At 31.2% G+C, this 13,431-nt stretch overlaps 1 protein-coding gene across 1 annotated transcript; it reads left to right on the top strand.

Annotated features, from left to right (window-relative positions):
* The first annotated feature begins 304 nt into the window (after positions 1-304).
* LOC131041199 (very-long-chain aldehyde decarbonylase GL1-4) lies at positions 305-5,768 on the top strand. Its single transcript, XM_057974214.2, has 11 exons — positions 305-501; positions 619-839; positions 1,317-1,549; positions 1,636-1,855; positions 1,949-2,070; positions 2,806-3,059; positions 3,383-3,490; positions 4,034-4,240; positions 4,332-4,442; positions 4,562-4,735; positions 5,256-5,768. The coding sequence occupies exons 1-11, from the start codon at positions 442-444 to the stop codon at positions 5,445-5,447; spliced, it is 1,902 nt and encodes a 633-aa protein (XP_057830197.2). The 5' UTR covers positions 305-441; the 3' UTR covers positions 5,448-5,768.
* The last annotated feature ends 7,663 nt before the right edge of the window (positions 5,769-13,431 follow it).

Genomic DNA, 13,431 nt, shown 5'->3' with positions numbered 1-13,431 from the left:
AATTTGACCATCTCAAGCTTTGATGAAAAATACCTACGCCATCCAATGTAGGCATGATAAAGGATAACAAATATTAATGAAGAAAATACTTACAACATCAAATCGAAAAATTCCAAATAAATGAAACTGTCTTTGTTTGGTTTGGCAACTTTTTTGCGCAGGTTGCACATTAACTCTTCTTGTTAGAGACAATGTTGTAGGTACTCCCATAAATGCAGAAGTAAATAGCCGTAGCAACCTGAGTTCAAACGTAGATTACAGCTAACAACTTTTATAAATACTAAGGGAAGGACAATTTTTTTGCATATGCAGACATCAATAGTTATGGCAAACTAAAACTAGTGTCGTCCTTCTGCGAAAGAGTTCATAGCTTCTGTCAAGAATTCTTTGAACTCACAGCTCTTATTGAGCTATTCTAAACTAAACTCTAAGGTGAAGAGAATGGCATCTAAGCCGGGGCCACTTACAGGATGGCCATGGGAGAAACTTGGCAACTTCAAGGTAAGCTTTTTGTATGTATTATTTTTTGTTGAGGACCATACACCAAAATGTAATGTGAGTAAACAAATATGAAAATAGAGTGGTTACTGATTAGAAAGGATATTGTTATGGATCTAGTATCTGCTTCTCTCCCCTCTGGTGATCAAAGCAGTACATACCAATTTTCTAGGAGGACAAGAAACAGACAACATTAGTTTGCTGCTGCTTCTTTTGGCTGCAACAAGATACCTTCATAACCAACTGTGGATTAGTATTTCTCGCTATCAGAATGCAAGGAGCAAGCGTCAAATACAATCTAAAAGTATCCACTTCGAGCAAGTTGACAGAGAGAGAAGCTGGTAAGCTCCTCCTTTCAAAATATGCCCATTTACATAATTGATAATATCCAGTGTTGCTGTTTTTAAATTCGATTATATGTGAGTTTTTTCAGATCAATACTATATGATCTATTATAAGATGTTAAAGAGAACCTTCTAAGTTTCTTTTCTAAAAAAATGTATGTCCATTTACATTAATCATTAATGATATAACACAATCTATAAAATGAGTGTTGCTGTTTTTAAATTTGATTGCATGTGAGTGTTACTTTCAATATTTCGGATCATATTTCATGATCCATCATTAAGATGTTAGAGAACTGAAGGAAAAGAAAAATCATGAAATGTGATTTGAAATATTGATAGAAAAACTCACACAATCAGATTCGAAAACAACAACTGCCTATTTGACTGTTTCATGGCCATGAAAGTTTTAGAGATTGGCTTTTATGTAAATTTTGAAGATAATAAGCCTTTATCTTGTACAATGTGGTGCAGGGACGACTATATTCTAATGTACACCTTCATGTTTATCCTAGTTCATGCATACATTCCAGGCGCTTCCAATCTTCCTCTCTGGAACACAAAGGGTCTGCCTGTTATCTTTTTGGCCCATATTGGACCATCTGAATTCGTGTATTACTGGGCACATAGAGCTCTCCATCACCACTTCTTGTATAATCGTTACCATTCTCATCACCATTCCTCTTTCGTCACAGAACCCATCACATGTAAGAAATTTTTTCTTTGGATCTTGTGAATCTTGTGCTTTTAATGAGTACTGAGTACTGAAATTCTGAACCTTGTTTGTGTTCAGCTGTAGTGCATCCGTTTGCAGAGCATTTGATGTATGCTGCAATGTTCTCAATTGCTCCACTGGCTACTGTTGTCACCAAAACTGCTTCTCTTGGTCTAACATTTGCTTACTTAATATGGTTTGATTTCATGAACAATATGGGCCACTGCAACTTTGAATTTGTTCCCAGCTGGGCATTTAAGATCTTCCCTCCTCTCAAGTTCCTAATGTACACACCCTCGTAAGTTTTCTTAAATATTTCCAAAAGTTCCAATTTCTAGAAAAAAATCCATTGTGTAGTAATTTGATGAGAAATAGATAATTTATTCCACAGGTTTCACTCTCTTCACCATTCGCAAGTTCATACCAACTTCTGTTTGTACATGCCTCTCTATGACTACCTTTATGGAACGGCTGATAAGTCGTCCGAGACTCTCTACGAGACTGCATGGAAAGGTCAGTAACCAAAAAAGTTTGATTGGTAGGATAGTACTGTTCAATTCATTGATATGGGTAGTATTCTCAGAGTTGTTTCAAGATGTAACTGTGTTCAAAATTTGCATATTAATCTTCAGTCATGATGTCAGACCCAAAAATGGGCATGTATGGATTGGAAGGTGTTGCACTTTTGTCTTATCAATCTTCAGTCACATGATAGACCGAAAAATGGGGCATATATGAATTAAAGGGGTTGAGTGTATGGCATTATCAATTTTCAGTTATGATGTTAGATGAAAAAAAGGGGCATATAAGGATTGGAGGGTGTTGAGCATTATTAATCATCAATCATGATGTTAGAAAAAAAATGGGACATGTATAGAATGGAAAGTGCTGAGAGAGTGTCATTTTTTTAAGTAAATCTTGTGACGTCATTTATTCATCTTTAAGTTAATGTGAGAAGGGTGTTATAAACACAACTCCCTGCATCATTAAGACTATTAAGTTACGATGGGGATAGTTGTAGATTCCTTTTTTGTTAAACAACAAAAGGGGTAAAAAATTACTAAACACTAGATTATATTTTCTTTTTTCTTTATTATTATCTACCAAACTATTTTTATCTTGAAATACAATTAAATTTTTAAAAGAGAATATGTTTAGTATTTGAGTAACAAACATAAACAAATAATTGTAACAAAAAAATACTTCGTGATAACTAGTCTTTGATGGGTTGTATTATTATGTGAATAGGACGAAAGGAAAAGGTTGATTTGGTGTATCTCACTCATGCAACAAGTTTGCTCTCATTTTTCCATTTAAGATTTGGGTTTGCTTCATTTGCTGCTAAGCCATACTCTACCAAATGGTATATGTGGATTTTATGGCCAATTAGCAATGCCATCATGATCTTTCTTTGGCTCTTTGGACGAACTTTTACATCTGAAAAAAATCGATTAAATGATTTGCATTTGCAAACATGGGTTATTCCTCGATACACATTCCAGGTACTCATGGCCAACCATTTCTTCAATTTTTATCAATATATTTTAATCATTAATTAGAGAGATTCTATATTTGATTGTTTTAAGTTTTTTACATCAAAGTTCTAGATCACGTTTTATGGTCTATTATTAAAATGATGAAATATTATAATGAAAATATTTTACTCATTCTAATAATGGATTATTAATGTAATCTAAAACATTGATATAAAAAACTTAAATCAAATCCAAAATCTCTCTAGCTCATTTTCATACATAGAAAAATTCATTCCTATCACGTGTTATATATTTAGTTTTCAATATTGTGGTAATGGATGTGGATGTAGTATTTTATGCCTTCTGAACGAGCAAGGATAAATAAGCTTCTCGAGGATTCTATTTTGGAGGCAGAGAAGAAAGAAGCCAAAGTTATCAATTTAGGCCTCCTCAACCAGGTGTGTTTCACTAACATTCTAGGTATAAATAGTTAGTTGAGCAAACCAATTAATATGAACACCTCTATATTTATGTGGCGAATGATTTTCTACATAAACAATATCTAAACCACAAGATACTAAATGTATTTATTAGTATAGATGTCTTAAATATATATCTCTAAAAAATGTTAGAAGATATCAATTTGAAGCAATTTATTTTAGTTTTGAAACTATTTTATTTATTTATTACATACATGGAGATATAAATTTTATGTGTTGTTTATTTTGTTAATATTATGTTTATTATTGAATATTAATATTTTGACACACAAATGAATGTCATATTTAAGATAAAAATAAGCTTTTTTAACGCTAAGACTATTACACTCCCTTCATATTATCAATATAAAATATTTCATAATATCAACTAACTAAATCAAATTCTTAATAAGATATGATTTTGAATTTTAATAAATAGATTAAATATACATCTAGAGTACTGGATAGAAACTGATGAATTATTAATAAGGTCGATGAATAACGTAAAAAATAACGTGGCAGAGTGAAGAATTGAATGGAGGAGGGGAGCTGTTCTTGAAAAGGCACAAGAACTTAAAAATCCGTATGGTAGATGGAAGCACTCTTGCAGCCGCGGTAGTATTGAATTCGATCCCATCGGAGACAAGGGAAGTGTTCATGTGTGGGGTTACGTCAAAGATCGGATCTGCAATTCTCTCCCTACTATCTGAAAGGGGAGTCAGTATTCAGGTACTATTTTAGTTTAGGAATATACCCAAGTCATATTTTTTAATTTTTTTATAACCTATACATTTAATGCTTACATTATCCTGAATGACAGCTTCTTACAGAATCAAGAGACCAGTTGGATCAAATGAAATCAACTGTCCCATCCCAATTCCAGCACAACATCATCCCTGTAAGCAGCTATCAGGCGGGCAAGAACTGCAAGGTGAAAGCTGCTGTATAAATGAATCTGGTTTTTGCATACTCGTTTTGCTGCTTGACTGGATTGAACAAAATAAGTGAAAAAAAAGACTCATATTTGATCTTGACCATGATATGATGCAGATATGGATTGTTGGGAGATGGGTAAGTAGAAAAGACCAGATGAAGGCACCCAAGGGAGCCCTCTTTATTCCGTTTCTGCCATTTCCAATACCAAGGACTCGTAAGGACTGCACTTACTACAGCACACCTGCAATGCGAGTGCCTGCCAACCTGGAAAATGTTCATACCTGTGAGGTAATGAGCTTGCATTTGCATTTACTCTGTCATAGTAAGGAACTCAGATATCAAAATGAGTGTGAAGATAATTTAAGATTGTAGTTCTTTATTTCTTTGATTATTTGATTTAGTGAATGTCATTAAAATCTAAGACTACAGTTCCTGGTTTCTTTTGACTGATTGGTCTTGTGAACATCATTAACATCTTTCATTCATATGTTCATTGTTTAACATTTTATGTAATACGTATTTTTAAGTTTAAAGGTGCAATAAATGTTCTTCAGTCCTAAACTTTTTGAATGTCCTTATAATTTAACAGTTTGGTTGTTGATCTCTTTGATAGTTTGGTATGGTGACTGTCAGTAAAATCTTTCATTAATTGTTTTGACTGTTTGATCTTTCATTCAAATGTTCATTATTTAACCTTGTATATCATAATTTTTCTGTTTTCAATTTGAGAATGCAATAAATGGTCTTCAATCCTAAACTTTTTGTAGACAGTAGTAATAATTTCAGTTTTCATATGGTGGGAATTCAGAACTGGCTTCCAAGGAGAGTAATGAGCGCATGGAGAGTGGGAGGAATGGTGCATGCAATACAAGGGTGGAATTACCACGAGTGTGGACAAACTATGAATACTGCAGACATCAACAAAGTGTGGGAAGCTGCACTTAAACATGGCTTTCTTCCCTTCAACACCTCGCCTGCTCAACTGCAGCTCGCCTTCTAAATCTTCAGCTCAATCTATCTACCAATACATATTACTTTAGAATAAAAAAAAATGATTACAGGATTTTATTTACTTATTAACGTATACATGTCATATTTTATTGAATATAAGTAAATTCCACTATAGGTGCCTCATAAAGCTATAGATACTTGTATTAAGGACATGATCAGTATGGGGTGTGCATTGAAGATTGTAAAGATTTATATAGAGAAAGTAGTTATAAATGACTTGTTAGAGAAATATTTGTATACATATTCTTTTTCTTCATTAAGAAGAGGAAAAATATCGAGAGAAAAAAAATAATTAATTTTATTTATGGTATATGTGTTACATTAAATATTTTGGTGCCCTTCTTTAAAGCTAGAGGTTACATAAGAAGAATCACAATACAAAATATTTATATAATAATAGAAATTTATAAAATAGTTTTGTATAATAACTATCAAATATTCATGTGGCTTCTCTTAATCCTAAAAGACCTCTAAGATAATCAAACTTAATCTCACATAAATAAAGTCTTAGTGAAAAGATCAACTATTTGGTCTTCTATCTAGTAAAAATGAAAATGACTTAGTTTTGGATGAGATACCTAATGTAATGGTGATAGAATGCTTTACTCTAGCATGAAACATTAGATTCTTAGACAAAAAAATTACACTTTGATTTTCATAGTGGAGTAAAGATGGCCTTGTTTGATGTTGCTTGGGTACTAAAAGAAAATCCATAAAAAAGTTTTTTCTTTAATGACCTCAATTGGTAGGCATGTTCTAATTTTGTAGTTGATAAATCAATAGTAGATTCCTTCTTACTATGCCATGAAATTGAGCCAAAATGAAGAGAGAAAACATAATTTGTTTGAGCTATGTACACTAGTTGTCCAATTTAAATGAGAACATCCTATAAGTGTTAGGTCTCCAAGAGAAGAATAATAAACACCCATAGTCAGAGTCCCTTGTAAATATTTGAACCATCACTTTTCTATCACCTAACATGGAAGCTTAAGAGAATTAAAAAGCCTTGAAACCAAATCTACTGGGAAAGAAATATTTGGTTGAGCATGAATCAAGTAAACAAGACAAGCCAAATGCTACTTATATAAGGGAGGATCAATATCCTCGTGCTTCCATATCCATAATTAGCTTCAACCCTAGAGTAAGAGGGACTAGAAACACTTCTAAAATATTGTATTTTAACTTGCTCAACAAGTCTATATCATACTTGGTTTGAGAGAGATAAACTCCATTATCTCTTTGTCACACTTGAATGCCAACAAAATAGTAAAAAACTCCATTTTTAAAATTCTCATATCCATCTTTCAAATTTAAGTTTATGTCACTAATTTTTTCCATGTCATTTCCTATAATGATAAGATCATCAACATAGAGTACACTAATAATCATGTCACCTTCATCAAATTCATTCATATTTAAAATTTGAAATGCTTACTATTATTGAAGTCTTGACTCTTAAAATATTCATCAATCTTAGCATATCAATCCCTTGTAGATTGTTGAACAATCCATAGAGAGACTTTATTAACTTCCAAACAAGGCATTGCCTAAAATTTTCAATTACTTGTGCTCGATTCATGTAGATCTATTCATCAATTTCTTCATTCAAAAATGCATTCTTAACATCCATTTGGAGAAGATACCACTTGAAATGAGATTCCAATGTTATAATACTTCTTACCATATTGATCTTTTCTACAAGAGAAATTTTTTACATGAGGCCCATTCCCTCATTTTGTGAGTATCGTTTAGCTACTAACATTGCCTTATATTTTTCAATGCTTCCATTAGACTTGAAAACAGTCTTATAAACCCACATGGTGTTAACCATATTCTTTCCCTTTGGCAAGTCCACAAGTTCCCAAGTTTTATTTATCAATCTGCATAGCTTGTTCTCGTTCATGGTTTTCTTTAGCCTCATCATAGGTTTGAGAATCATTAATATTCAAAGGTACTATAGGATTCATAATTATACTTATGGAACTTGACATAATTTTATCATATCCTTGAGCCCTTAATTGAACTTTAAATCCCTACTCGTAAATACATCATCTAAACTAGGATCTTAAAACTTTTAACCTTTCTTCTCATCATCATAGACAAGAAAGATGCACTTAACACTATTCCTAAGTTAGGTTTTATTTCTATAATCTCATCATGTAAAAAAAATTCTTCACATACAAATATTTTTAGAACCCTGAACATTATGTTTCTTACCAGTCCATGCCTCCTTAGGAGTGATTTTTGGCAAACAAGTTTTAGGAGATCTATTCAATACATGACGTATGATATTGACATTCATGATGCTCACAAAATAGTCGAATTTGTGATTAACATGATTCACATACAAATATTTTAAGAACACGTGACATTATGTTTCTTACCACTCCATGCCTTCTTAGGAGTGATTTTTGACAAACAATTTTTAGGATATCTATTCAATACATGATCTATGATATTGACATTCATGTTCACAAAATAATTGATTTTGCAATTAACATATTTTCCCATCAACCATATTCATATTTGAAACCATGTTCAAAATTTGATAATTTAAGTTGCCAAACCTTTGATTCTCCATCTCACTTATAGGGAAACATATAGTTATGTAAGTTATCTTATCTATGTATGCTAAAAAAATTTAAATTCCATCTCTAACTCCTATAATTTTGAATCCATCTTTAATGTTCTTTACAAGACATTTATCTAAATATGAGTCCACCTTATAACTATCTTTAATTATTTGACTTGCTGGAAATAGGTACACTTCCGTGAGAAAATATTTCTTTGAAGAAATAGATCCTAAATTAGGTGGAACTCCATCAAGTTGCCTTGCTACCCTTATAAGGGTGTAGCAAACTGTTGATTTCTCTTTTCCTTGAACTCTCAAATAAGAGCTTCTAGAATTATTGAACAACAATTCATACTGAGTTATACACAAATAGAGCTCCATCAAGTTGTCCCTTGAACCTCATAAGGGTATAATTCTTGATCATAATCTCGTGAACTCTCTAGACAACAATCTATATTGACTCCACCAAATTCTTTACCTATCTTAAAAAATGTTCATAATCTATTAATTGTTCAAATCCATTATCATCACCAAAGAAACAATTAGTTGCAAAAAAAATACCTTAATCAACTTGGTGTGAGGAAAATAGTGTTGTTCTAAAGAGTTGCTAGAATTGTTTCATAAGAGTGTTGAAGTGTGAAACTTCCTTAACCTTTAGTTAGACCTTGAGTTTGAGTTTGCAATGGTAAAGAAGATATAAAGGCGGTAATGGATTCTAAAGGGATTATTATTCAAGACTTATAAAAAATACCATATCTATCAATATCAATATTTCATGTCTCCAACAATATTGAACACTCTCTCTTGAAAGCTAATCTCAATATTTCTTGAATAAATTAGCTAATTTATTACATCTCCAAGAACAAACAAGTTTCCCAAACTTTTACACTACAAGACTATTATATCCTTCAAAGAATAAAAAATGACAGCAAACATACCTTAACTATAAAAATAATTCAACACTGGGCATCATCCAATATTCTATCTCCATATCTGAAATCAATTTGTCTAAGGTATTTTGTCAAACAGTTGTTGTGTATAACCATGTTCGCACCTAACCAAGAGATACAAGGGGTGGGAGAACACTGAGAAGTAATGTTGTTATTATTGATCTTGACTAAATGATAAATCCATAGAAGCAGTTTAGGATCCTTTTCCAAAGCTATCAAGGACATAGAGTCACTTTGTGAATGAAAAACATCCAAGGATTTCTTTCCTATCATTCTTTGAAACACCTCCTATCCAAAGATGAAAACTAGCATATCATTATTTAATTATCTATCAACAGGGTAGGAGCGATCAACCTTGAAACATTTCATGCCTTCTCATACTAATCTAATCTCATAAGAAATCAGTTTTTTTTTAAAATAAATAAATCTAGAATCTATCTATGTAGAGTGTAGAGACTATATATATTATAAATATAAATTGTTGTAACTATGTGATGTCCTAATAGCCTTTATCATCACCTTATCTATGCTACGCCAGGGGTCTTAACAACCATATGAGGGCACAAAAAATGCTTGATCATCCTTTGGTACACACTGAGCAAGGGGAATAGGTCTACATAAAGGAAAAATGAAGTTGCCAACTCCATAACTGCCACTAACTGCCTGCCAATTAAACAATGTACTAGTAACATATATTCTAACAAGTACAAGATTCACATATATATTTTAAAATTTCTTATTCTAATGTTCTTTCAATAATATTTAACCTATTGTTTCAATTTTATGTGAACTAATATCACAAGAAATTGTTGCACCTTTTACTTTTTGTAAAGATTTCTTTTTCTTTTTCTAAGACTTTGAATCAATGTACCATGTGTTAGTTGAACTTTCTTGAGTAGCTAAAGTGGCTATCACTATATTATGATCAACTTATTGAGAAAAAAATGATTGTATTTTCTATAAAAGTCTCTTTTGCCTCTGGCATGTCATTTCATTGATTACTTTTATACCTTTATTCTCCACAAGGGTGACATCTGATGGATTTATCCTATTTAAAACTATAGAAGAAGTTCTTTACATATGGATCATAGCTCGTATATTTAAATGTAAGCCAACAATAAATGATCAAATACAAAGATTGAGACTTGATCATAAATGATGGAGGCCAACAATTTATATTTATAATATATATAGTCTCTACACTCTGCATAGATAGATTCTGGATTTAAAAAAAAAAAAAAAAACTGATTTCTTATGAGATTAGATTAGTATGAGAAGGCATGAAATGTTTCAAGGTTGATCGCTCATACCCTGTTGATAGATAATTAAATAATGATATGCTATTTTTCATCTTCGGATAGGAGGTGTTTCAAAGAATGATAGGAAAGAAATCTTGGATGTTTTCCATTCACAAAGTGACTATGTGTCCTTGATAGCTTTGGAAAAGGATCCTAAATTGCTTCTATGGATTGATCATTAAGTCAAGATCAATAATAACAACATTACTTCTCATTTTTTTTCTCAATGCATATCTACTTGCAAAACTATTAAATATAACACACCCAATAAACCTCAAATTTGTAGAAACTCACTAAAACCCTTCCATACTTGCACTAAATGATTTTGATGCATGCATTAATAAAAATTAAAATAAAATGTCAGAAATAACATGGAATCAAGGCTGAAAATGGACTTCACATATGCATATCAAATTGCTCCAAAAGGGTGCTAACAGGCACTGCAGAACAACATTGACTTCAAGAAACTTCACCCAACACATAAAATATCTATTGAATGATAAATTGTTTTAATTATAAAATAAAATAAACATAAAATAGACATGATCTTATCAAATGCTACAATAAGCTGAAATCATAAACCCACAACCATCACTTCAAAACAATAGGAAAATTCCTACCAACTATTGAGAGAAACTCTGAATGAGATTACACCTTGATGACCCTTAGACTCCTATTCTTATCCCACCTAGAAACCTTCAAACTATTTTTATTTAGTCTCCTTCTCAATGGGTTTATCAGCCTCTAAAGAAGAAAGACAAATATCCATCAAATATACAAACAAGAATGCCCAAAATGTGAAATCGCCTAGAAATATATAGAGGATAAAACTCTCATGATCCTCTCTTAGAAAAATAAATAAAATATTATCAATTCCCTCAAACATAGTCTCCCATTATGATCATTGAGTTGCGCCAAAATTCCTTCCATTTGTAACTATCAAATGTCTCCAATAAGTCATCAAGTAAGCCATGAGTGATCTTTTCAAAATCTTATGCCCAAGGAGGAGAAAAATTATTGTAAAATATATTTGGTGATAAAATAATGTTCTATTCAAGAACAATTCACCAAATTTAATTTTATTTGCAAATCTATCAACTGCTCCTGATTTTCTCTTTTTGGGATTCTCAACTTACTATTTTAGTAAATGTCTATTTTTCAAAAAAATTTGAGAAAGGGACATGACAATTTTAACCTACATGAATAGTGATTTGGTGAAGAGAGAAAAAGAGAAATAGAACTATGGTGGTGAATTTACCCAATTTAGAGCATCAAGAAAACAACACTATGAGACATATATGACAACCAAACATTTGACCCTAGATACACACTTTGAAATTTGGATGGGGGTTAGATGGGCTCAATAAACATGGAGTAGAAAAACTTATGGGGAAGATATGTTGATAGTGATTTAGCTGTTATGTCCTTGATATGGTAACAACATGTGGATATTTATAAAGTCCTTGTTTGTCTGGTTGATAAGAAATTCATGTTAGGTTCACCAAAATGATATGTATGAAAATGAGATCCCATCTCTATGAATGTAAACTAAAATCTCAATTTTTCATGACATAGAATTGGACATGAATAGTTTCAACTAAATTCCCAATGGGAGAGATCAACAATAGGATTCTATTCATTTATTATAATGGAATTGAGATTTGTTAAGTGTGTGTATGAGATCTAGGGTTAATGATATTAAAAAAAGATTTAAATAATAACAATAAATTATAGAAAGAATAGTAGGAAAAATAAGCTAGATTTGAAATAGGGATATAGAGAGGGACCTAAATATGAAAAATAAAGAAAAAAGTGTTAGACATAGGTGTTGGGGAAACAAATTGAGGTGAGTAGAAATGCAGTTAGGAGGTCTTGAAATGCTATCTTCCAATAATTGAATCCAAAGTGGTAGGATAGAACACCCAATAAATTTTTCTAATATTTTTTACTTGTTTGAAGTCTGTCACACCCTATAGTTCAGACTACATTGTGCCCCTATACCACCTTTTCTAACCAACTGAAGCTACACACAAAAAAAATGGGGAAGAAGGGTTATGTTGTATAGGAGCTTGCCTTAGTCAAACTTTGTGTTAATGTTTCAACCTTCACAATAACTAGGATGAATGAAAGAGAGCATATCCTAGGGAAGATAGAAGAAAATCAAATGGAGAATGTTTAAATATTAAATTCACAAGATTACCTTAGGTATAAATCCTACCTTAAAGTTTCACATAAAGGTGGTGATGCAATTCTCTATAGATAAGTTTTGAGTAAAAGCACAAAACTGTGTCACGTTTGAGGCCAACTTATCAGCACAAGTGAGTTTAAGTAATTTTAACTAAAAAATAATTTTAGTCAAACATATGGTCTCTATAGATTCATTATAGCTAAGTTATAAATGGGCCACAACTTTTGCAATTGGAAATGCCTACTAAATGTATATTTTATACCACTTTGGGTCTAATTACCAAAAAAACATAAATTAAAAACTCGATGTTTCAACAACTCCCACTCTTATAAATAATATTTTTTTTGAAATGTAAAAATACCCTTTTATAGATCTATAAGTGAATTTTCCATATATATATATATATATATATATATATATATATATATATATATATATATATATATATATATATATATATTAGTGTTTTATATTTTATATTTTATTTTTATTGAAAGTAGGTCATCGACACTAAAACATAAGGTTGATTATCTTTTCAAAGAAAAATACTAAAATTTATTTAAATTTTTTGAAAAAAATATGATGCAGTAGAGAAAAGAATCTATGTCAAGATGATATAATTCTTTTCTAATTTGGATAAATAATTAAGAAAAAAGGTGGTGGTAATTGGAAGGAGTTATATTTCAGCACACACAACTTTTCATATTTATTGAAAAATATATATTTATAAAAAATAATAAAAAATATATCCATGCACTAAAATTTCAAGTTATCAATATTCACAAAAAAATTGAAGAAAAAAGGTAAAATTTACTAAATAAAGTGTGGTGGCTTGTCTAAATTCAATTTCAGCATTCGGGTAAGTGCACAAAGATGGGGTGCAAAAAGGGGGGTATAAGTGGACACTTTTTTTTTTTTTTTTTTTCTGTTATGAAATCAGGTAAACTTGAACTCGGAGGAGAAAG

Source organism: Cryptomeria japonica, chromosome 11, assembly GCF_030272615.1.
Source record: "Cryptomeria japonica chromosome 11, Sugi_1.0, whole genome shotgun sequence".
Classification (NCBI taxonomy): Eukaryota; Viridiplantae; Streptophyta; class Pinopsida; order Cupressales; family Cupressaceae; genus Cryptomeria; species Cryptomeria japonica.
Note: the sequence above shows the minus strand (reverse complement) of the source record. Positions and strands in the feature narration are given on the sequence as shown.

What these genes read in the sequence shown, in the direction of transcription:
- LOC131041199 (XM_057974214.2), top strand. Translation starts at nt 442, where the DNA reads ATGGCATCTAAGCCGGGGCCACTTACAGGATGGCCATGGGAGAAACTT. An exon ending in AAAGGGGAGTCAGTATTCAG is followed by an intron (nt 4,241 to 4,331) that starts GTACTATTTTAG and finishes CCTGAATGACAG; the next exon opens with CTTCTTACAGAATCAAGAGA. An exon ending in AGGCGGGCAAGAACTGCAAG is followed by an intron (nt 4,443 to 4,561) that starts GTGAAAGCTGCT and finishes GATATGATGCAG; the next exon opens with ATATGGATTGTTGGGAGATG.